The sequence below is a fragment of the Eutrigla gurnardus genome, assembly GCF_963514095.1.
Source record: "Eutrigla gurnardus genome assembly, chromosome: 4".
NCBI lineage: Eukaryota > Metazoa > Chordata > Actinopteri > Perciformes > Triglidae > Eutrigla > Eutrigla gurnardus.
This window is the reverse complement of record NC_139918.1, coordinates 18,165,501-18,190,301: the sequence shown is the minus strand read 5'-3', so window position 1 is coordinate 18,190,301 and position 24,801 is coordinate 18,165,501. Positions and strand designations below refer to the sequence as shown.

Here is a 24,801-nt window from a genome sequence, read left to right as displayed (position 1 = left end):
AGCCAAAAGGCAGGGATGCTTTGTGCTCATTTCCTTTGCTCGGTCCATCTCTCAGGGGCAATATTTTCATAACCGTGCAGCTTCAAGTTCACTGCCAACACTTGATTTAGGGCTTCAATACAAACAGTTTTGGGTAAGCGGAGGGGAGGGGAGGTGTGGAAAATAAATCGGATTCTGCAGGGCAGGAGGCTTCAGAGAAGACAAACATGGAGGAAGCAGGAGATGATTAGAAGGAGAGCCACAAGAGGACCTCACTCCTAGAGGTTAAGTAGGTTTTCTCTAACAGGCCAAAGCTATTTAAACAAAATGCTAACAAGAACGTTTAAATCGGTTTGTTTTTGCCTGGTAAACATACAATATAGACCGAGATAACAAACAAGATGCTAATTGGTTAACTTCTTTTCACACGGGACGTGATAAATCACAAACTGCTTGATTGTGCAGGTTCAACCATACACTTAGCTCACGCATACAAACCCAAACATACACACAAACTTACACAAAGTGCAGCATTAATTGTGCTCATTGACCTATGTTTGACTAGGTTGAAGGTGGTAGTAATCAGTGGGCTCCCGGTGGGGGTTCTGTGTTGTACAGAACTTTGATCCGACACGTGCGGCTGATTAGAGGAAGTCATTGAGGGGGAGGACATTGTTAACACATAGTCTCTCGGATAGGTAGAGGGCAGTTTCACCAAACTGCTTCGTCCGTCTTGTTAAGCAGTGCTGCAATTTACAGCTGACAGCAGAGCTAAATGCGTTAGGGTTGGTTTGTCAATTTTCTCATTATATACTGTATACGTTATGCCATATGGTTTGGATAGCTTCAATTAAAACACTTTACAGAATATTGGGGTAGATTTATCACGTGCGGGGAGAGAAAGTTAAGTTTTAGTAGATAGCAAAGTTGGTAGCAGAATTGTACATAAACAAAGAGGAAAGAAATACTTAAAAATGCAAATATATGTGAATGTATAAAACAAAGTAAAATGTTTTTGAAATAACTGGTACACTGTATTTTTTTATAGTTTTAAATTGTGGAATTGTGTATCCTCAGGCAATAGATGGGGTAAACGGGGTTCAATACTTATTCTTAGAAATAGGTTGGCAAATTTGTCCCATAACGAGTTGTTATCTATATAGCCACTGGCTATTGTTCAGCAATGCGGTAAATTGCCCCTCTATTAGCTTAGCTCCGAGAATGCCGTTGGGACAATGCCCTATACATCGAGCTGAGATGGCCGGCAAATAGAGGAGAATAGAAAAATCAAAAGAGCCAATGACATCAGAGAGGGCCGTGGAGGATTCTGTGGACTGTGTGGGCTGGGTAGCAGGAAGCTTGTGATGAGTCAGAACGGGAAGTTGGTTGGTGTCGGTCACAGAGAACGCCTCGAAGGCTCTAGGATGCGATATGAGAAAGATGGGAGACCTTGTACTCGGGTGACAAAAGTGCTTTTGTGTAACAGGGGGATCACAAGGACACAGTCAGGGTTTTGTAGTTGGGGGAGTAGATGATAGAAACACGATAGAAACTGGGGAAGATTGAGTGGAATGTGGGAGCTTCTCTGTTTCTGACCCAAAACCCTAAAGGCAAAGTTGGCTCGCGGAGTGACATCATGCATCATGGCATGCTCGAGGGAAAGTTTTTTTCCTCCTGACATCCAATTAAAACGATTTGTTTGTGAAGCTTGTGAACGTCTATGTGAAATTCTTAAAGCAGGTTAAAAAAAAAGAAGTCTGCTTGCATCCAATGCATCTCCACGCTGTCATGCAAAATTCAGAGGAAGAGCAATCCTTCTCACTTAGGATAGATGGCGGTCATCTTGGCTGCTGCGTATCCTTGCTTGCACACGCCTTCGCTGAGGTTGCCATACTTGTACGCCAACTCCGGTGGTCTGAACATTAAAAAGAAGAGAGGGAGCGATTCATGAGACACATCAATATAACTGATTATCAATTACGCTGACACATTTTCAAGCCTCAAAAACTGAGCTTGTCAAACAATTTGCTTGAGAGATAAGGAAAAACGGGTGGCTTAGGAAGTTGGAGAGCTCAGCAACAGCTCAGTGGATCACCTGTGTGTGGCGAGACAAAGCAGAGGGGCCTTGTTCAAATAATCACACTGGCGGTGCTAAAACTAGAACCTCCCGATTACCAGCATGATCATTAATAACCTGATGGATGCCACAAATCTAGTTCAAATAAACAGGGAGAAGGGAGTGAGGTCCAAGTCTTAGCTCCATGTGAGGCCCAAACTCTGGGTTGAAAGTTGGCTGGGGCCTGCTTGTGCACAATTCAAAACCCTTCTGATATTATATTTTTAAAGACGCCAGAATGCTGTTGACTTGCAGTTTGGCCTTAAATGGCCTTAAGGCCTCATTAGTGTTTTAGTGGGTATGAAATATAGGGGGCACTTTTCCATCACACTACAATTGGGAATAAATTACAAGCCACAAAAAAATGTACTAACTTTAAGATGAATTGCACTTTTGTACGCATGTGCTCTAATGGAGTAATTAATGACACTGTGGATATAATGTAAGGATCTGTATTAAATAAACTGAACCCATGTGAAAACCACCTTAAAGTGTGTGCTGACACAGTGCTTACAGTGTGTGTGCAGAGTGTGGACAGACGCGCCCTGTGAGAGCCGGGTTGGTGATGGGAACATATGATTATTGCCTGCATGGTAATGGGAGGGACAGAGAAAGGCCCTTATCATGGCAGTTTAGAGCAAGAGTGTCAAACCAATTCAGGGAATTGTACACATATCAACAGACACGCTGACACAATGACAGCTGCGTAATGACTCAATGTAGCATGTTCTCCCACTGACAAACCACAGACGCCCTCGAGTGAAAGGGAAACACCAACTACATTGAAACTCGCACATATGTCGAAACCCAACCCACCAATTAAATCTGTACATTTGTCAGCAGGTTTTGGTTAGAACTCCATTGTGATGCTGTGTGTTTATTTAAAAAAAAAATCAAGTTAGATTAATTGTGTTCCGAGGTTTATATTTTCATGCTTCATGTTGCCCAATTGATCAACCGGAACCTGTATGAATAATGTTCAGTGGAGCAAGATGTAAAATATCATCTAAACTTATGGAGTCAAAGTCTAACCGAGATTTAAGCTGTTTTAAACACACTGCTCAAAAAAATGAAGGGAACCCTTAATCATCAAAGTATAACACCAAGTCGGTTAAACTTCAGGGATATAAATCTGTCCATTTAAAACGAACAAGTGGGTGATGCGTGTTACATTAAATGACAGAAATGTCAACTAGAAAGAGATGTACTCACAGTTTTGTGTCCAGCTGCAGCAGAAAGCCCTGCTTATCATACACTGGAAAAGAAAGAGAACAGGAGGTGGAAATTACCACGTAAATCTACAAAGCATAGATAGAAAGTACGGCATCTGCAAACTTTATATAGATGGATCTTTAGTACTGCTCATCCAATGTACATAATTTCAACTATCAGCTCTTTGACTGTAGTTGTAAACAACCTGTGCAGCATTCACAGGGAAAACAAAATAGCAAATGTAAAAAAAGAAAATAAAAAAAAATAGAGCATTAGAATTAAAGATTTGTGACAAACAAGCGAGGTTAGGGAGAAGCCAGCCAAAACAATCTGTTGAGTTTAAAATAATGTTAGAAAAGAAGTTAGAGATCACCTATGGACAACCAAAGGGGCAGCCTATAGGTGCCTGGTGAAGCGTTGAGGTAGAAGACAGAAGCACAGAGAGAAATATTTATGGAGAAATTAGAACTTTCTTTTCATAGTGATGTCATTTGAGTATCTATGTTGTATATTGTATGTTTGCAGAAAACAGTTATCATATTAATTTCTCTCAGTATATTGCTGTAATTGGCATGACAGAGGACTACGTTCAACATGGGCATTAGTTGAAAGTAGGAAGAGCGTGGCATTACTCCTGTAGTTGTGGATCTTGTCTTCACAGAGAGGCTGGAGGAGAAAGATAAAGAAAAGGAAAATGGGAATGCGTGACAGCTGGTTAGGGAAGGATCCAAGCACTGCCCTGGAGGATGGGGACTTTGCCATAGCAGCCAAGATGAGCGAGTGAGTGAGTGTCTGTGCGCAATATGTTTCTGTTGAGAAATTAAAGCAGCAGGTTCCTACCAGAAAGACCTTACAGTGTTATGCACCAAAATTCCTGCGGACTGATTCACTTGCCAACCATGTGTTACTAAGCTAAGACAACAGAGGGCAGTGTTGTATCACACTGCAGCTTCGTGTGGCTTCATGTGGGGGGTGATATCTAACAAAAGATTCACTCACTAGTTGTACCAACTTTTGTAACTGATTGCTACAACTTGAGTTTGCTTTACATTTCCCTGTAATTACACATCTGCCTGACAAAGTTGGCTTCTCAACTCAAATGTGGCTGCTGAAGTATGACGGGGTTTTAAAAGGTTCCGTCATTGTCTTTTAAATGGTGATGGGACAACAAGGATGGGTGGGGGGGTTCGGTTGGTGGGGCTGCAGCTGTACCTGAGCCTACTATTCGTCCCGCGGTGATGTCAGTTTCCAACTCTGAAACACAAAATGGTCAGTTAGCACAGTTTGAGCTCTAGTCTGTTATGGTAGTATTGGAATAGAAAAATAAAGCCAACTGCAAATGTCAGAGATTACGAGAGTCAGAACAGAAGAAGGAGAAGAAGTTAGAATTATAACTCAGCCGACTGGGATTAAGGCTACTGAGTGTCCAAGGCCAATGAGGTGGAAAATTAACTGCAGAAAGCCCCTATTGTTTTGGAGGTTATCATGGCAGTAGTATATTGAATTTGACCATAACAACTGAATGAGTGAATGAGCACAAATATTGTTGGAGGTAAAACAAAAGAAAATTAAGACAGGTGGATTGAAAGTGGTAAAAAAAAAAACAATGGAAAGCTTTCATTGTTGAGTTAGCGGAGATGTATATTCCATGGAAAAGTATACCTCAACGCCCCGGTGTAAAATCAGCAGCTTGATAATAGTTTGATAGTCACCCAGTATAAACGGGCAGAGTCTCAGTGCCACTACCTGCAATTCTTTTCACTTCAGCCCCTTTAGTCAGGACTACAGTTGTCTCTTCTGCATCACTCTCTGAAAACAAAAGGGGGTTAAGATACTGAATAAAGATAATCACTGTAGAGCTGTGGAAGCAACTATTAACCAAGACCAATGTACTCAAAATATATATATTAAAAAAAAATAAGCGAGCGTCAAACAGACCGTGCCTACACACAAAAACAGACAGCACACAGAAGGCAGACACAGAAAGAGACAAAACGTCAAAGTTGTCCTAATACGACTACCACCACGGTGGTGCCATGCATAGAGCATAGTAACAATACAGTATAAACCTGATGTTTATGTGTAAATAAAGTACCTTTTACACACATCTGTCTCTTTACAGGTCCACAGAACAATGCAAGAGAAGACAGTGACTGTGACCTGTGCCTTTTTTTTGGCAACGTGCTTCACATTTTCAGTCTACATTCCCTTTCAGATTAGTCATTACAATTTGTTTCACCAAATGGAGAAAATTGAGAACCTTTAATCAACAACAGGGTTCGCAGCAAACAAAAACCCACACAAAAACGATCTCTCTCACTAAAACAAACAATCAAGAGGACAGCCGCCATGAAATTTCATCGGAAAGCTGATGATTAAATGGGACAAAACTACAAAGCTCTCTTCAAAACGGAACAATTGCAAAAAGTGCTCCTTGTGTCATAGGTTGCAAGAACAACACAGCCTCTCCATGTGACGGCTTCTTGCTTGACAAATTGCCTAATGAGTAAGAAACTCTGTTTCAAGCTCAAACCATAAAGGCATGTATCACTGATGACCACAAGACAAGGCTAGCCCTTCTGTTGAAAACCAAAGTTGCCCTCAGGAATTTGAGAGCATTGTCCTTGTGCAACTGCTGACCTCACTGCTAATCAAGCACTGAGAGCCACAGGGAGAATAGGAAATCTGCTTACAGTGTATCTTTATGAAAGTATGAGCAAAGTGTAAAACATTCTTAATTTTTTAGAAAGGCATTCACAGAGAATCCCCATTAGTAAAAAATTGAACTTTTCGTGTTATATTTTAGAAAAGCAGCTTAGGGGTGAAATCACGGGGTTGAAAGTTGCAGTGTGTTGCCCTGAGCAGCTTGGTTGGTGGAACACATTCATTTCTCACCTTGCCTGTGTTGATTTCAAGTGTGATTTAACACCCTGGGGTTGTGTTCCAATTACTAGCAAGAAAACAAACTTTGCTTATAGGGGCTCTGAATTCAAAAGGAAGCCTGTTGCAACTGCATTGCACAACTCATTTTCTTCAACAAAAGTTCAAGATGACAAAACACACTTGAACATATGATATTGTGGGACCAATGTGTCGAACGGGTTACACACAGGTCATGTTCTCATTACATAATAATAAAGCTGAACTCCCCATTTACATGTCAAAACAACTCGTCAACAACTGTTTTTAAAAAGGGTTCTCCATACACACTGCACTCAGACCAAAACAATGTGAAAACAAGCAAAAAAATGGTTGATGGTAAAAGAGAATTGTTTTCCTTAGAGCTTCATCGTTGACCTCGGAAATAATAATCTGACACAAACTTGTCAGCACAAGCTTTATATCACAGTATATACTCCATATATTTTCCAAAACATATTAAGTGACTAAAAAAACATATTTAGGTCATTGTGAAAATAAAGACAGTAAGTGGACCTTTTGTTCATTGTTATCTTTATCTGGTTAAAATCCGATCAATGACATTTGTATCGTAATTCCCTATATTGATACTTAAAATTAGCTGGATGCAATAAAACATCTGCTTCAATAACAACCAGAGGAAATGATCATGCCTGTGCAGGCACACATCATCAACTGCATGGTAAATGCACGTCAACAGCCTATTTTTAACAGGCCCTTGTGTGTCAGCCAATGCAATGCTTGACCATGTTAACTAAGAACCCTGCTGGAGCAACAGCAATTTGGACCATTTAGAAGCTCAGCTTCAGCAACACTGCGTGGAAATAGAACACTTGTTTGTTCAAAGAATACAGGTAAGGTGGGAAGAGGCTCCACTCCAGCAAGATAAATGACAACAGCCACATTAACTTGCTGTGAAAATGGCATCCCAAGGTAAAAATAAAAATCTAGGAAACAGGACCGCAGGACTGGTCTGATAGCTACACAGGCATTATTACGTTAACAAGAAGAAGAACAGGGCATGGCACAAACCAGTGGCGATCAGGTGGGTCTGCATACAGCAGCTGGTTAAACCCGCACGCACACACACTTTCTACAGGACGCCAGCTTGCTACAATATGGGTCTGTATTATTTATGCAAATTGTTTTCATTCCAGATATTTCACCTCATTTCATTTGACAGTGCATCTCAAACCTTCGTTTTCTGCTGCAAGAAGACAGACATAAATAGGCACACATTAGCGCCATCAAGCGAAGGAAAAAAGGTGTAGAATAACTACATCAAGGTGAGCTTGCTGATGTATATATGATGAGCAGGCATAAGCCTCTATATGCTCCATTTCTCTGTTACTGAGCCTCTAATACTGCAATTCAAGAATGAAAGGAGAGATCAGATACAGATTTGATCCTCTCAGTGAGACAGCAAAGCTAAGCTGAACAGGGCGGAGGGCAGGAGAGACCATCCACATGCTTCTCTTTCTCCTTTGACCCTCTTTAAGCCAAACATCTGGCACCAGAGTAAGGCAGAAGGCCAATATTTCCCACTGCAATCACAGCAGCTCTCTTTTAGCTTTGTGATACCTAACTGCAAGTCAGGAAAAAAAAAAAAGAATCTACATTTGTCACATCAAAGGGTGTTACGCAGCTACTAAAATAAACTGTACACAACAGAAAACAAGAGATTTGTAACACAGAGAACGTGGTCACAGCTTGAAAAATTGCTTTGATATGGACCATGTCGAAAATCACCTGCTGATCAACTGTATGGTCGGTGATACAACGTACAAAAAGAGAGGAATCTCTTAACAATACTGAGGAGAAATATTTAATTTAGCAAACTCAGTAAGTTTGAAAATTAAGAAAGGCGTCTATATAAACTGTGTTATAACAGATCTAGAAACTTACAGTGATATTTGGACTAATTTTAAGTCAGGCAGTTGGCCATGGCCACCGCGATATGGATAAACTCCAACAGTACTTCATATGGTTTAGGGAGTCAAGTTGAACAGCACAATTGGTTTGAAATGCCAAAGACAAGAGCCTCTGACTGTGAGCCTGCTAGAACAGGCATGGCTCAATTGAAATGGCAGGAGGAACAGCAATAAATTCAGTTGTGGTGTATGGAGAACCTGAACCCCATCATTACATTTAGGGCATTTTACATTTAGTCATAGTATGAAGACCATGTTCCCATATGCATGAAATGTTTGTGTGTCACTGTCTGCCACAAATATTAGCATGCATCTATGAATGTATGTATGTAACTATGAATTACTAATCAAGTGTTTTTTTGAGAATCAATACAGTATCAAAACTTTACAACACAGTAAAAATAACAATGACGCAACTCAGGGGAGACTTACGAAATGTTTTCCATTCCATCTAACGATGCTGTCAGTCTGGATCAAAACACTGACATTTGTATTTCTTTTCCAAAAGCTGAGCCTGAGAATGTTCTCCTAGAAAAATTATACTCTGAAGGAGGCACAGGCAAGAAAGTTTAAACATTTTTGAGAATTCTTCTAGCCCCCTCTGCTGGATTTTAACAGCTGTTTCAGGAGGGCCATACAGTGTGACATAATCCCCACCCTACCCTCCTCCATCATCGGTTTGTTAGATATCCATCCATCCATTGTCTAGGTTTGATTAGATATGTTGCCTTAAATTAATATTTCCTAGTAAGCCAAATAGCAACAGTGTATAAACATATTGGTCCATCATCTGTAAACTAAAATCTGGAATTAAAAACTCAATTGGAAAATTGAATACGTGACTTTTCAGTAAGTTACCAGGGGTATTGCAAAACGGCCTTTTCAGTCAGTTGTGGCTTCGTCATCGAAGTTTGGAAATATCAATATGTCATTTCAACATATCTACAAAGGCAGATGCTGTCCAAAAGAGAATCAGAAAAGGCTTTCATCTCGTTGGCTAACACATAAGTATTCACATAAGTCGAGGTAGAGAGGTTGCCAATAGCGTTCCATTTATGAAACAACCCACATGAGATTATGTTCACCAGCAGAGATAGAACAACTAACACTGGCTGTAGAAGAACATCTGATTAAGCTCTTCCCACCACATCTGGTGCTCCAGTGAAGTGAATGGAAAAACGAATTTAGTATCGAAGAGAGATACAGTGTTATGAAAAAGTTTGGGAACCCCTCTCAGCCTGCATAATAATTGACTCTGCATTCATCAAAAAAGTATAGAAGTGGTATGTCTTTCATTTAGCAGGAACATCTTAGCGCTGGGTGTTTTCTAAACAAAGATTTTTAGTGAAGCAGTATTTAATGGCTGTGCAGAAATATGGGTACCCTTATGATTTTGCTGATTTGATTGCATGTAACAGCATGCAAAACTGGTGATTTGAAACACCAAATACGTTAGATTAGCTCGTTAAGCCTCGACTTCATAGATAGGTGTGTCCAATCATGAGAAAAGGTATTTAAGGTGCCTAAATTCAAGTTGCAAGTTTCTTTTTGACTCTCTGCTGAAGTGAGACATAATGGGATCATCAAAGCAGCTCTCAAATGATCTGAAAAAGAAGATAATTCATTATCATGGTTTAGGGGAAGGCTACAAGAAGCCTTCGCAAAGGTTTCATCTTTCTATCTCGACTGTAAGGAATGTTGTCATGAGATGGAAGGCCACAGGCACAGTTGCAGTGAAACCGAGGTCTGGCAGACCAAGAAAGATACAGGAGCGGCATAGGCGGAGGATTGTGAGAATGGTTACAGACAACCCACAGATCACCTCCAAAGACCTGCAACAACATCTGGCTGCAGGTGGTGTATCTGTACATCGTTCAACTATTCAACACAATTTGCACAAAGAACATCTGCATGGCTGGGTGATGATAAGGAAGCCCTTACCACAGGTAAAAAAGTGCTTTGGACTGATTATACAAAAATCGAGTTATGGTCATAACACAAAGCGCTTTGTATGGCAAATGAAGAACTCTGAATTCCAAGAAAAACTACTACCTACTACCTACTGTCAAATTTGGCAGCAGTTCCATCATGCTGTGGGGCTGTGGGGCTAATTCAGGGACTGGGGCCCTTGTTAAAGTGAAGGGTCGGATGAATTCAACCCAGTATCAACAGATTCTTCAGGATAATGTGCAAGCATCAGTAACAAAGTTAAAGTTTTGTAGGGGTTGGATATTCCAACAAGACAACAACGCTAAACACACTTCAACTTCCACAAAGGAATTCATGCAGAGGGAAAAGTACAACAAGTCCCCTGACTTGAAAATCATTGAAAATGTATGGGGTGTTTTGAAGCAGGCTGTCCATGCTCTGCAGCCATTCAATTTGACTGAACTGGAGCATTTTGCATGGTCAAAAATACTTCCTTTGTGTATCCAGACGCAAATGGAGGCTCAACTAAGTATTGATGTCATTTTTCTGTACGGGTGCCCAAATATATGCACCAGTCTAATCTTGTTATGATGCCTATTGCATATTTCCTGTAAATCCAATGAAGAAAATGTCATTGCTGAAATACTTCGGTTTCCCTAAGTTATGTCATATATGAAAAGGAAGTTGCTTCTTTGAAGTATCAGTTAAAAGGTGAACAAAAATCACAAAAATGAAGAGGAGAACTTTTTCATAACACTGTATATAGGTGTTGAGACAACACACAGCTTGACAACGGTTCAGCAGAAACACTGTAGAATAAAACCAAAAGAAAAGGGTTGAAATTGACAGTTAACTTGCAGTCAGCACAGAGAGGCAAAACAGAGACAAGAACATGTGTTTGCATAATACCGTATACGTTTCAAGTAGTTCTAAGGACCTGGATGATCTGGTGAGGAATCAATGTTACACACAGTCAGACTGGAGATGTCACTTACGAGGCTTCTGACCCCATACGGGTAGATGCAGCTTCCCAGAGGAGTAGTAGATAAAGCCCAGGACCAGCATGGGGCACAGGACGAACAGCAGCTTGTGTGTGGGCTTCATGGTCTTCAGTCATTCACATGGCACCATCCAGGTCATCACCTGAAATGACAAGGGGGAGGAACAGGGACGGAGTAGTTATACTTCCCAAAAGGGAAACTCATCTGTCAGCAGCAAGGAAACACAACTGACAAGACCAACAAGGTGATAACATACAGTGAGAACAAAGAAGAAAACACACAGGGAGGGAGTGAGGACAGAGGGAAAAGGTGGCGTCAAAATTAAAGACAGGTTGGCGGTAAAAGGATGATTAAGAGAGGTATGTATTTAAAAAAAAAAAAAAACACATTGTAGATAAATGGGATAGGGGGGGATTTTTGAAAGGCACCAACAAGGTTGAATCTTACATCTCTTGCCTTGGGTATATCAGACAACATCCTCTCTCCTTGAAGAATAATCAATTGTGTTTAGAGGAAGACAATTTAAAAACATAATTTTAACATCAGCAGTTTTCCCCCTCTATCTTGATACGCTTGTTTCAGTATAAGGTGCAGAAAAGAGGTATAGAATAATTGTATTTTAGGTAACACTCACGACAGTGGTGATGATGGCTACACACTACTATCTGTTGTCCAAAAATCAGTAGTTTGCAGGGAAACCCCACCCTCACTGCTGCAGCCAGTATGATAGTTATGAGATAAAGGGGTTGCACTACTATTGTTGGTTCATGTAGTCATCAGCAAAATATACAAAATGACCCCCCCCCCCCCGGCAATAATATGGCAAAACATGCCATATTACACGCAGTAAATCATGTCCGGTCCACATGTCGCATCACAGCAGATGTCATTAGTCATCTGTGTGTCACTGTGGTCTGGCCTCTGCTCTGAACAAACTCAGCTAATTATCTTGAGTCCTCTACCATATTCCAACACAGTGCAACTGCTCTAAAACACAGATGTTTTTACTTGAACATAATCTACATCTTTCATTAAAAACAGGCCCTCTCGAAAAACAACGCATTGTGCAAAATTTCTCTGATGTCACGTAAAAAAATATATATATAGAAATTCCATCTGGGGCATCTTTGCGTCACACTGGGAACTACTGTGAAACTATAAAGCCTTTAGCAGAGAGATGTGTCTGAGCAGAGTTGAGCTCAGTTAAGACTGTAATACCTCTGCGTAACCATGAATTTCAAAAGAGCAACTCATAATCCACGGGGCAACAGATGCTATCCAGCAGAGTAAAAATGCAACTTGTTAACACTATATTGGTCCCCTAACGTAACATGCAAGTTATTGATAATAAGGCTGCTACTGGCTGATCTTACACTTTTTAGATAAAATGAATAAAATACAACATATCAACTATTAATTCTACTAGTTAGCTGGTAACTCATTATTTTAGAAGTTATTCTTATTGACTAGGCTGGGAAAACAATAACTCATGTTGAAAAAAGCAACACCTGAGAAAAAACATTATTTACTGTATAATAAAGTTGCATACATGCAGTTAACCCCAGTGCAGCCCCCTGGGGGTCCGGTCAAAACACAGGGTTACGTTTTAAGTTAACTTCTTGTGTAAAAACATTGTCCAAAACGAAAAGTAACACAACTAAATTAAAATTACAAACATATCTCGAGCAAACGAGGTAATTGAGCGGCTGAAAATGGTCGGATGTAGTCCCACGGTAGCGTATAACATATGCCGTTTTAACTCACCGCGTCCCCGTGTAAGTTAACGGGTTTCAGTAGCAGCAGTCATTATGCACTCTCTCGCTTCTTGTATTTCAGGCCGTGTCGGAGGTCCAGTCTCTAACGTTACTTTCACCGTACCGTCGGTTCACCAAGCTAACGTTAGCAACGTCCACGGCGAACGAATTTCAGTAGTTGGGACGGCAAACATAACGGAACTTCGAGGTCCCATAATCCAACGCTGTAACTTAGGTTACCCCAACCTCAATCAACGTCTACTTTAACATTACCTGGGGGTTTATGTTTGGTTCTAAAGACGCTAATTTAGCAATGCGAACATACGACCACGACTAACGGTGACCGGGTATTTACAAACAAATGAAATTACATGAAACTTAAAACAGTAGGAGAGACGACAGCGAAGACCAAGCAGCTAACCCGTTACGTTAGCTTAGCCGGTCGCTATGCTAACAACGCTACGTTGGCATAGTGGGATATTTGCCTTGATCCGGTCGGCAGGCCCGCAGATTTAACAACACGTCTGGTTGGGAAATTCGTGGCCAGACATGAGCCTGGGTACTGCAGCAAGAGCTATCCCTGCCCGAAACATGTAGGGGAAATAATAGTATGCAACAACACCGAGTGTACATAAGTCTGATAAAAGCGAACAATGCAACGGTAATCGGGCTGAGGTTCGGAGGGTCGTGGACCACCGGTTTGCCTAAATTAACCACCACCATCATTGTCGACTAAAACGCAGCGCAGCGCCGCTTCATTGTCATTTCCAATTGACTGGTATAATTATAGACATTACCTTTCCCTTTCTTCCGAGCCCTCGGGTCAAAAACAACAGCAGCCTTTAGTTTAAATAACGGCTTGGTCGACGGAACGACCGTGTCCTCCCTCCTCTCCGAGCCATCGTGATGAAATCCGTGGAAGTGTCCTGGATCTGTAACATTAAGCAACAAGACGGCCAGTCTGACTGCGTGTTTCCCCCTTCTGTCTCACTAGCTCCACATCACATCAAGACCGGCAGAAGGAAAAGAAGAGAGAGGAAAAAAAGCACCCGGTCCATCAACAATATGAGCAGCGGCGGCCGCAGCAGCAGCAGCAGCTCGCTGGTCTACAGCAACACGGCAGCGACGTGGGGTGTCTACGTGAATTGTGACGGCCCCCGTATGATTTAACGGAGTTTAAATGAATGCACCTTTTCATTGGGTTCTTCACGTGGTGCTCCCCCTCCGCACGTCAGCCGTTAAACATTCGCATTGTGCCCCCACCCGACTGTATAACAGACCTTGCTCAGCAGCTGTAATAGAGATGCAATAATGATGAACGGCGCATACTATAAATGCCATGTGCTCACTAAGCACTTTTTTTTTTAGATTGACTCTACAGGTGAGAGGCGTGTGATATTGGTGTTGTAAAAGGTATTTATTATCCAAACCATTAATAGTAGTAGCCGTCAGTTTATAGTCTAGAACCCAATGACATTCAGTGTCTCTCTGCACAAGCTTTAAGTGCTTCTCCTGAAATGTTTAACTCAGTCATTCCTTAGATTACTTCATATAATCATTAGTTATACAAGTTTAAACCCCTTGCTCTGTGAGCCAACCTGACACCTGCCACACTGACTGAATAAATGAAGTAAAAGTATGAAAACCAAATGTATTAAATATGACTGGTCCCAGATCGTGTTGGAAAAGCACCACACACCTACAGGAGCCACAGCTATTTGGAAACCACCTATTAATCCGGCTCATGCAAGCATCCATAGAGCAATCAACACTTTCATGTTTAAGAAGTAACGGGAAATACTTTGTGCCAATTCACGGTCAGGGTTGTAAAAGCACATTAGTTGCTCTCTACATAAATCTTGTACTAACATGATCTGAACAGACAGCAGGTTTCACACACTTGGACCAATATTATCTTTAAAGGTGAACGATGAGACATTCTGGGGCGCAATGGATTGCTGCACATGAAATATGAGTTTTTTTGGCCTCATGTTCCTGTGCCCAGACATGTACAGTCGATCTCATGTGCGTAGAATTAGCTGTTTGAAGCAGTCCTCGCTACGAGCCGTCAGACTCACTGTAAACCTGTGAGCACTTAAAAGAAGAGCAGCATGGAGCTCTAGTGTGAGCCTATACTCTCCTCTAAGAAGATGCTTTGTGTCCTGCAGACCTTGCATGTCATCCTCAATCCCAGTTGGGACCTATCATGTGGCTGCTCACAGCAGAATGTTGTATGGCAGCAGATCCATAGTCCCGTCCTTCTTATTTGCTCGGGTTACTCTGCTAATTCACTTTTCCTCTCGGATCTTACATCTTATTTGTGGCCTGACATTCACAAGGCCTCGCGTCCTACGTAAGCAGTTGTTTGGCTGAAAGCCAAAGTGGGAGAGGGTGGGTGGGTGGGTGTGGGTGGGGAGTTGCAGTCTTCCATTTTTGCCCTGCAAAGAGTGGCAGTGTAGCATACCGATCTATTAATATTGAATCAAGCAGGAAATACAATCTGCTCACCCACTGCTCTCCATCTGAGGTCAGGAGATTAGAAAGAGCCAGGACAATAAAATACATACACAAGCAAACACAGAGATATGAAGGCGCGCACACACACACACACACACTCTCACACTCTCTCACACACACACACACGCCTTTGAAGTCTCCCGGGATCATGGGTGTCTTTTCAAAGCTGCCATGGGACTCCTGGTGAGATGGTAGCATGTTTACGGCCTTTGGCTTCGTTCACATTACACTTACAAGAGGGAAAGATCAGTGGCCACAGAAAACAATGAAAGGAGCTGAAATTTTCCATTCTCTAACCATGTCTGGGAAGCGGGCCGTTGTTTGTTTGTCAACCAGTGAAGGGCCAACAGTCGACACATCGCAATGCATCCGCTTCACCCTACAGCCTTTAGTTGGCAAGATACGTCTGAATTAATTTGATCCATTTAGTGTTTGAAACCAGACTCGATCATTTTATGATTGTGGTTTTCCTTCCTTCCTTTCCGTCGTGCCCCATTCCTCTAATGCTCGATCACTATGGAACTGGCAAATGGCAAAGCAGTGTAGTCACGAGTGGCAGGTCGGTCATGATAACAGAAACGCACGCTCCAGTGAAAATGAAATCCTTCATGCAGTTTGGGTTGTAGAATAAGTGCCACGAGCAGCGATACCATCAAGTCCATCACTGGAATAGGCATTTCATCTTGGAGTGTAGTCAGGGAGTTTCCGCCATGCACAAGCGCCCACTTAAGCCCACTCCAGCAGCTTGTAGGTACAATGGATCAGCGGGTGATGGAAACAAGTGAAACGATGTTTAGGAAAATGTAATGCCTTTCATGTGCGAAAAGAAAGACAAGATCTTTAAACAGACTTTTCAATGTTTGATCACGTCATTTGTCCGAGTGAGAATCCTACACCAGTAGAGCTGGACTTTGCTGTGGCAAAATAAATTATTGATCGCGTCATCTGAATCATAGATGAAGTTATGTGGCTTGAGCAGATGCCGGCCGGCGGGCAGGCAGCTGGAAATAAAGCGCTAATGGCATACTGATAGGTCCCATACATGCAGGGGCAGACTGGGTGACTGCGTCCGAATGAACAACTCTATCACTTCCCTTTCACTCTGTATATTTACTGTATCCATCTTGACTACAGCCTCTTATTTAGCACTTACTAGACAAATGGAGTAAAGATTTTTACACAACTATAATGAAACTGCTATTAAACCAGGAATTCAACCGCATATTAAGCTCATTTTAAGAGAGACATTGGTGTAACACTGCTGCTGTGTACTGATTAAAGTAATAGTTCGACCTTTTGGGTGAAAAAATTTACATTTTTGCCAAAAGAGCCGAGTTGGCACAGCAGCAGGTTAGCTTAGTTCAGAAGGAGGAAACAGCTAGCCTGTCTCTGTTAAATGTTGGTTATAGCCTATATTATAGTATAACAACATGTATACATTTTTTTTTACAGTTTAAATAAACAAGATATAGCATCTTAATTAGTGAGCGTAAGAGGTGCTACTAGACAGATGTTGTTACCTGCACACAGGCTAGCTAAGCCAACTTCCAAGCTAAGCTAAGATAGCTTTAGCCTCATATTTACCATAAAGATGTTGGAGTCATTAGCTCAAATGGAATGAAAGAACAATACGACTATACAGCCCCATAAGATACATTGGCTATGGGGCATTATTTGAATGGTATTGATTGAGTCAGCAGCGTCTCATACACAAGGCAGTAAAACACTGTACAAAGAGTGTTCTGCTGTCTCTGGACAAGTGATGCTATATAGACGGCGGTCATGAGATGGACTTAGTAGTAGTCACCTTTCAAAGGATGTTTCAACACCCAACAGAGACCTCATTCACATTCCTCCGTTTCTGTTTATCTTTCTCTTGGTTTATCGCCTCAATATCTATTACATCCAACCAGTTTCCCATGCATGACTTCATTAAACACAAGTACAAAGTCTGTTCAAGTTTTCAATTGAAGTAAACACAAGCAAGCAAAGATCTTGGTTATTCAGTGATGAATCAACAGATTAAGTCAGAAACAGGCATACTGAGCTTTACTTTACTGAACTGGGCTTAGGCCTCTATGCTACTTATAGATACTTTATGCTTCATGGGAACATTTTTCCAAGCAATTGTTCAACATTTTGGGGAAGGACGAGTTACACGCTGTTGCTGTTTCTATACGCTAAAAGGTAAACGACCTGCAGGCTCCAGGTCCAGACTCCAAAGTGGTATCGATCCTCACATCTAACTCTTGGCAAGAAACCAGATGATGTTAATTTGCCATCATTTTGTAATGTCATAATTGACTGAGCTAAATCAAATTGTATAAATTTCAACCCTCTTTCAAAATTCCCTGCAAGAAGGTGTGCATCTTAAGTTGTATTCAATACAAGTTGGTGAGTATCAACAAGCTGTACTGCACCAGTGAGCTTATTTGCAGTACACTAGGTCAAGGTCGTGTATTCATCCCTTGGCCCACAAATAATTCCTGTTTTTGTTTCAAGCGTTAATCTGCGCTCGTGCTGATACTGTATCTTAGGAGACAGATTCCATGGAAAAAACATTCCCACGCAGACAGGCAAACACTACATCTCCAAGCATTCTAATTTTGATCATTTCTGAGCATAAGGATCCATCAGCACATGATCAGCTGAGCGGTGCCTCATGGGTGAGGATGTGGCTTTTAGGCATCTTCCTTTAACAAAGCCTTGGTTTTAAATATGAATCTTTAGTACAGACACACATGACTCATTAGATATTTCTGCATGGTTTATGACCTTAAATTTCCTCAATGGTAGAAAGACAGATTACCTTTTCAGCCGTGGCTGCCAGGTCCTTAATCCGGAGTATTCCTATTAAACAGACAAGTGCCACTGAATGAGAGAACAAGCAGTCACGTCAAACACTAGTGCAGTCTCTCTCGGAAAGCCGAAAACACCGTTGTATGGTCACTATCCTTTTAGCACCCTCACATTAGTTGGCCAATCACAGGGATGATTTCGATAAGAGAAAAGGGTGCCATGGATGACCCAAATTAAACACAAGCAGCACAAACTCTCTGCAAACAATTGTTAACCAATGACAAGATGGGCGGGAATATCCATCTGACCTGTTGCACTTTAAAAGGATGGTAAACCATTCTGACGGGTTACATGAAGAAATAGCTCTATGGCCATCCGGAATCATTTCAGGACACGTCTGGGGATCAGACGTAGCACAAAACCAAGAGACAAAAAAGAGGAATTGGATATGATCTTTGTTAGAGGTTAGCAAGGTCACTGTGATTAAATCATCTCACATTGTGACATATTTCTTGGTATTTAGATCCTTTGCACAAATACTGGTATATTTGTCTAAATAACACTATTTTGTCCAAAATGATTACACATCAGCCTCTTAAATGTGTATGAGAATGTGTACAGCTCAACGTGCATTATACTTGCTAATGAATGAGAAGGCATTTTCAAAAAGTCTGTTTCAAAAGTCAAAATAGTTGAACGTCTAGCAGTCTCATTACTCCTTTCATAAAACGGAGCATGAGGCACAAGAGCGACGTGTTTGTTGCAGCAAAAAATAACATTTGCGGATCATCGTGACATTTCCAAAATGGTAAATCATTCACCCCCAGGCACAACTCCATAACCCCAAACCAGAACAGCAAACATAAGGTCAAAGAGCTGGGTCATGCAGTCCACACGCCAACCAAAGTGGGTTTCTACATCGATTTAGAACAGCCCCTCTTTCTCAAACCACCACCATCTTAAGCATTTTCAATTTTATTTGCGGTTTAGGTACGGGGTCACACAACATATTCCCCGGCTCTGCCAGACCACCACGCAGAGCTGGGAAAAGATTGTGTGTTTGCAGACACAAGATTGCTAAGACGATTATGGGCTCGATCCATCATGTGATCAAGTAGAGCCTGGGGGGAAACTTATAGGCATACATCGCTGCAGTCTGCTGCTTAATGAGGTGGCAACAACAGGAAGTCCCATTAGAATGAAACAGTAATGGTGCTGTACATTACCACAAGAGCAGCACAATACGTGTAGTTTGTAAAGAGTTGTCTAGTTTGTCATAAAAACTATTTAATCCAGCTGACTGGATACATTTGATCACTCCTTCATTAGCTCTGATATGTGTATCACAAGCAGAGAGCTATGTAGGAAAAATCTACAATAAAACGAAGCCAGACAAATAAGCAACAAAGTAAATGATAAAGACGCCACATACAGCAAAGTCAGCTCATGACTCAATGTGGGAAACGGAACAAACCGTCGTCACCCATTCTTCTTGAGGTGTCAGTTCACACTTCCACTCTCGCACACATCTAGACTTTCTGTCGCTGTCACTCATGCACGCACGCACGCACGCACACACACGCGCACACACACACACACACACACACACACACACACGCACATCCTTTCAATGCGTCGTCAACAAAGTAGATTTCTTTTTATACGTGTGTGTGTGTGTGTGTGTGTGTGTGTGTGTGTGTGTGTGTGTGTGTGTGTGTGTGTGTGTGTGTGTGTGTGTGTGTGTGTGTGTGTGAGAGAGGGGGGCCAGCGAGCAGAAGCAGAGCAGGAAGTTTGTCACAAATAGTGCACATACACTACTGATAAAAGACAAGTGATAAGCCTCATGTCAGTTAACGGTCTCCACTACCAGCCATTCATTATCACACATGGTCCAATTTCATGCATTTGAGCAGATTTCTCATCTGGTATTGTGCTCGGCAAACCAATTCTAAACTGAGAAGTGAGCCACCATGAGCTCTTCAATTATAAAAGACTGCAATATATGAAGGAGAATGCGCTCTCTACGCCTGTTCACTGACCTCTTAATAGCATTTCCTTTGTTGATGAATGCAGGCTTAATAATAATTTGTGCCAGGCAAGAAGCAACCATTATCAGCCCGGGAAGGAGTGGGGAAATTGAGTCATATGTTTAATGTCTGAGGTTGACAGTAATCCCTGTTTGCTCTGACCTGCACTGAATATAGAGCCATGGAACCATGACAGTGGTCTTGTAGCGCAGCTGGCAACAGCCGTAAATTGTGAGGTGTGAAACACTGTGTGCACCCTGTTAATGGACAAATTGACTTTCATCTCATGGGAGGCCTTAGGGGAGAAAAGTCCACTGGCTCTGATGTGGTAATGATTGACATAAGTGCAAGTAGCAATGACAAGCACGGAAACAAGATTGGAATCCTGAAAATGGTATAAAAGCCACAATCCACAAACAAATGAGGAACATTTATCAGGGCAGGAAGAGAAACTGGTATTTAAAGCAAAGCAAGTCATGTTGGGAAGTACCTTTGAGGTACCAGTGTCATACCCAGTTCTGAGTAAAACATCAACATTTCCTGTGATACATTTACAGTCAGTTTTCTGTTCCTACGTAATCACAGCTGTTAGATGAAATACATACGAATGATTGCTTTGAACAGTGGAAGACAACCAGTGGATTCCTCTAGATCCGTCTATTACCAGCTAAAATTAGTCTCTCTCTAAACTAGTTTCACTCAGGAAGGATAATGTTTCCTGTTTTTACAAGCAACACACCCCATGACAGAGCTTCAGCATCAGCACAAAAACTCTGTCTGTATTTATCCGTTAATAAAAGGCCTGATTTGATTAAGGATGATTATTACAAATATAGTTAGTATCTCCACCCAGCACTTGCAACTTACCAGCTAATGAGTTTTACGTCACAGTCATGTGATATGTCAGGCACCAGTAGAAATGGAATAAAACCGGAAGGAATTGGTGTTAAGTGCTTTTTCTCTCAAACGTAGCTTGACATTTCAGTATGTGACAGGAAATATACCCACAAACCCCCACATTCCACACATGACAGCGTCTTCCCGTCCACACACATCTCACATCGGCCTGCATCACATAAATCACATACATAGTGAGGTGGGCGGGGGGGAAGTGTTATTATAGGCTATCATATCTCCAGGTTAGGCTGTAAAAGGTTATCACCCAAGTTAAAACAAGGGTGCATTAACCTTATAACAACATTTGTATCATAGTTGATGCACAACTTTCTGCAACTGCTATGTCATCCACAAGATCAATACTTTTCTGAACAAAAACTGTTGATTTCATGAAAATGTGGTAAAAATGTTCCTGTTGGGATGAAATGAACTGGTTGGAATGTTCCAAATGTGCCTGAACAAGGACAGAAACATTATTCCTATACATTGCAACGTAGAAAGGGGGGTAAAAAAGGTCCCAGTCTGGAGAAACATATGAACCAGACCAGTAAAATGTTTCTAATTCAATAAAAATGTATGTCCTTATTTCTAGAAAAAAAAAAACATATTGTGTGATCAATGAATTGCCTTTAATGCCTCACCTATCAAATTTGCTAGAAATTAATGATCATAATATGCAAAAAAAAATCATCTTTCTTTTTTTACTTTTGACGGTTCAGCCTTACAGGGTTAATCAATTACACAGTCAGTTAAATGATGATAAGTGATTAATAGAGAGTTCAACAGAGTTACAAGAGGAACAAGGAACAATAATAAAAAAATAATTCAAATGGAATGTATTTTACAAATCTATTGATCTTTCCCTGCATCAGTTTAGCATTTATCATGTTTATTGATCATGAAATGAGTGTGTCATAATGTGCTGGCGTTCAGTATGCTTCAGAATGATTAACACACTGAGCACCAACCTGTTAACCAAGCAAACTAATTTCTAATAAAATGAAACACACCCTTGCAGTCAATGAAATATTTAAACAGCAGGCTAACTCACCCAGCTAGCTAGCGGAAAAGGCTGATCCTCAGTGATTTTCAGGCAAACTAGCTAGCTAGCTAGCTAGTTTCAAAGCCATACAGGGCTAGCCATATGGATTCATATTTATTTTTAAACTCCATTTGAAACATCTAACTGTATTGATTTATCCAGTTACAGTTTGTGACATATTTGGGAGATTTGTGGGCTCTACAGTGGCTCTTAGTGGTAAAAAAAAAAAAAACTGCGAAAAATGCAGAAAATCAAACCTGTTCCGAAAATTTTTCGACCGATTACATTTTTGGAGCCAATGTGCAAACGTGATTGACACAACTTGAGGTCGTAATTATCTTTTACGTGTGAAAAAAAACGGACTCAGTGTGCAAAGGCCTTAAGTCATCTCATCATTTGATTTTCTGTACACACACACACACACACACACACACACACACACACACACACACACACACACACACACACACACACACACACACACACACACACACACACACACACACACACACACACACACACACACACACACACACACAGGGCAGATAAGCACACCCCTGCAGTAAGAAATGTTGAATTCAATAAATGGCTTTATTTGTACAAATGTTTGTGTCTTTTATCCGATTCCCAGGTTTTTATCCGCTTTACCCCCAAGTTAAAACAAGGATGCATTAACCTTATAACAACATTTGTATCATAGTTGATGCACAACTTTCTGCAACTGCTATGTCATCCACAAGATCAATACTTTTCTGAAAAAAAACTGTTGATTTCATGAAAATGTGGTAAAAATGTTCCTGTTGGGATGAAATGAACTGGTTGGAATGTTCCAAATGTGCCTGAACAAGGACAGAAACATTATTCCTACCACATTGCAACATAGAAAGGGGGGTAAAAAAGGTCCCAGTCTGGAGAAACATAGAACCAGACCAGTAAAATGTTTCTAATTCAATGAAAATTGAGGTCCTTATTTCTAGAAAAAAACAAAACATATTGTGTGATCAATGAATTGCCTTTAATGCCTCACCTATCAAATTTGCTAGAAATTAATGATCATAATATGCAAAAAAAAAATCTTCTTTCTTTTTTTACTTTTGATGGTTCAGCCTTACAGGGTTAATCAATTACACAGTCAGTTAAATTGTGATTAATAGAGTGCTGCCTGAGAGTTCAACAGAGTTACAAGAGGAACAAGGAACAATAATAAAAAAATAATTCAAATGGAATGTATTTTACAGCTCTATTGATCTTTCCCTGCATCAGTTTAGCATTTATCATGTTTATTGATCATGAAATGAGTGTGTCATAATGTGCTGGTGTTCAATATGCTTCAGAATGATTAACACACTGAGCACCAACCTGTTAACCAAGCAAACTAATTTCTAATAAAATGAAACACACCCTTGCAGTCAATGAAATATTTAAACAGCAGGCTAACTCACCCAGCTAGCTAGCGGAAACGGCTGATCCTCAGTGATTTTCAGGCAAACTAGCTAGCTAGCTAGCTAGTTTCAAAGCCATACAGGGCTAGCCATATGGATTAATATTTATTTTTAAACTCCATTTGAAACATCTAACTGTATTGATTTATCCAGTTACAGTTTATGACATTTCTGTGGGGAAATTAAATATTGATAAAATTGAAGATATAAAATATCAGTGAACTAGCAGTCCTACTGTGTGGATATGAAATCAGTCAACAGATTAAAAGCCTCTCTGGATAAAGGCAGCACATTAGAATAACAGGGCTCTCAAGTCTCATGCATTGCTTTGAGTGATGAGGTGGACGGTGGATGAGCTCGTTTGTTGATATTTGGGAGATTTGTGGGCTCTACAGTGGCTCTTAGTGGTAAAAAAAAAAAAAATTATCTTTTACGTGCGGAAAAAAACGGACTCAGTGTGCAAAGGCCTTAAGTCATCTCATCATTTGATTTTCTGTACACACACACACACACACACACACACACACACACACACACACACACACACACACACACACACACACACACAGACACACACAGACACACACAGACACACACACACACACACACACACACACACACACACACACACACACACACACACACACACACACACACACACACACACACACACACACACACACACAGGGCAGATAAGCACACCCTGCAGTAAGAAATGTTGAATTCAATAAATGGCTTTATTTGTACAAATGTTTGTGTCTTTTATCAGATTCCCAAGTTTTTATCCGCTTTACCCCTCCCCACCGCTTCTGACCCCTGACCCCATCTGACCCCCCACCCCGCCCCTTCTGCTGCCACCACTGTAGCCTCAGCCAAGATCTCACTCTGAACTCTTTGATGATCACTCTCTTAATCTGACTGCAAAGCATATCACCAGTTTAATGTAATTACTGCCTCAATAAGTATTTGCTGGTAATGAGCCTTTTTAAAGTTCTCTGCTCGGGGCTAAATATACTTCGTCTACAGCCATTGGCCAGCGCAGGCAGCACTTTACTACTATGTTTTCCTTCGACCTGTATACCTGACTGCTGCGAGGTATTTTCTGGAAGCATGGTCATTGTGTTGATATTAGTTTCTATCTGTACATCCGTTGACCGTGTGAAATATATAAGAGCAGGAAGATGTGGTTATGAGTCATGTCTATGGGTCCCATGTGGCTTTTGGTGAGGCGAGGAA

The 24,801-nt window shown here is 41.1% G+C and overlaps 1 protein-coding gene across 4 annotated transcripts in view; it reads right to left on the bottom strand.

Moving 5' to 3' along the window:
* st3gal3b (ST3 beta-galactoside alpha-2,3-sialyltransferase 3b) overlaps positions 1-13,952 on the bottom strand; it is a 36,956-nt gene extending 23,004 nt beyond the window's left edge. Inside the window, exons 1-6 of one of the 4 annotated variants that reach the window (XM_084008379.1) lie at positions 13,639-13,952; positions 11,082-11,229; positions 5,054-5,116; positions 4,520-4,561; positions 3,308-3,350; positions 1,802-1,894 (exon numbers count right to left, since the gene is read on the bottom strand). In XM_084008379.1, coding sequence (XP_083864505.1) covers positions 1,802-1,894; positions 3,308-3,350; positions 4,520-4,561; positions 5,054-5,116; positions 11,082-11,190 — 350 coding nt within the window. In that variant the 5' untranslated portion in view covers positions 11,191-11,229; positions 13,639-13,952. Of the gene's footprint in view, positions 1-1,801; positions 1,895-3,307; positions 3,351-4,519; positions 4,562-5,053; positions 5,117-11,081; positions 11,230-12,851; positions 13,003-13,638 lie in introns of those variants that run through there. The other 3 variants (XM_084008380.1, XM_084008381.1, XM_084008382.1) reach the window with 3 other exon arrangements.
* Positions 13,953-24,801: the final 10,849 nt, after the last annotated feature.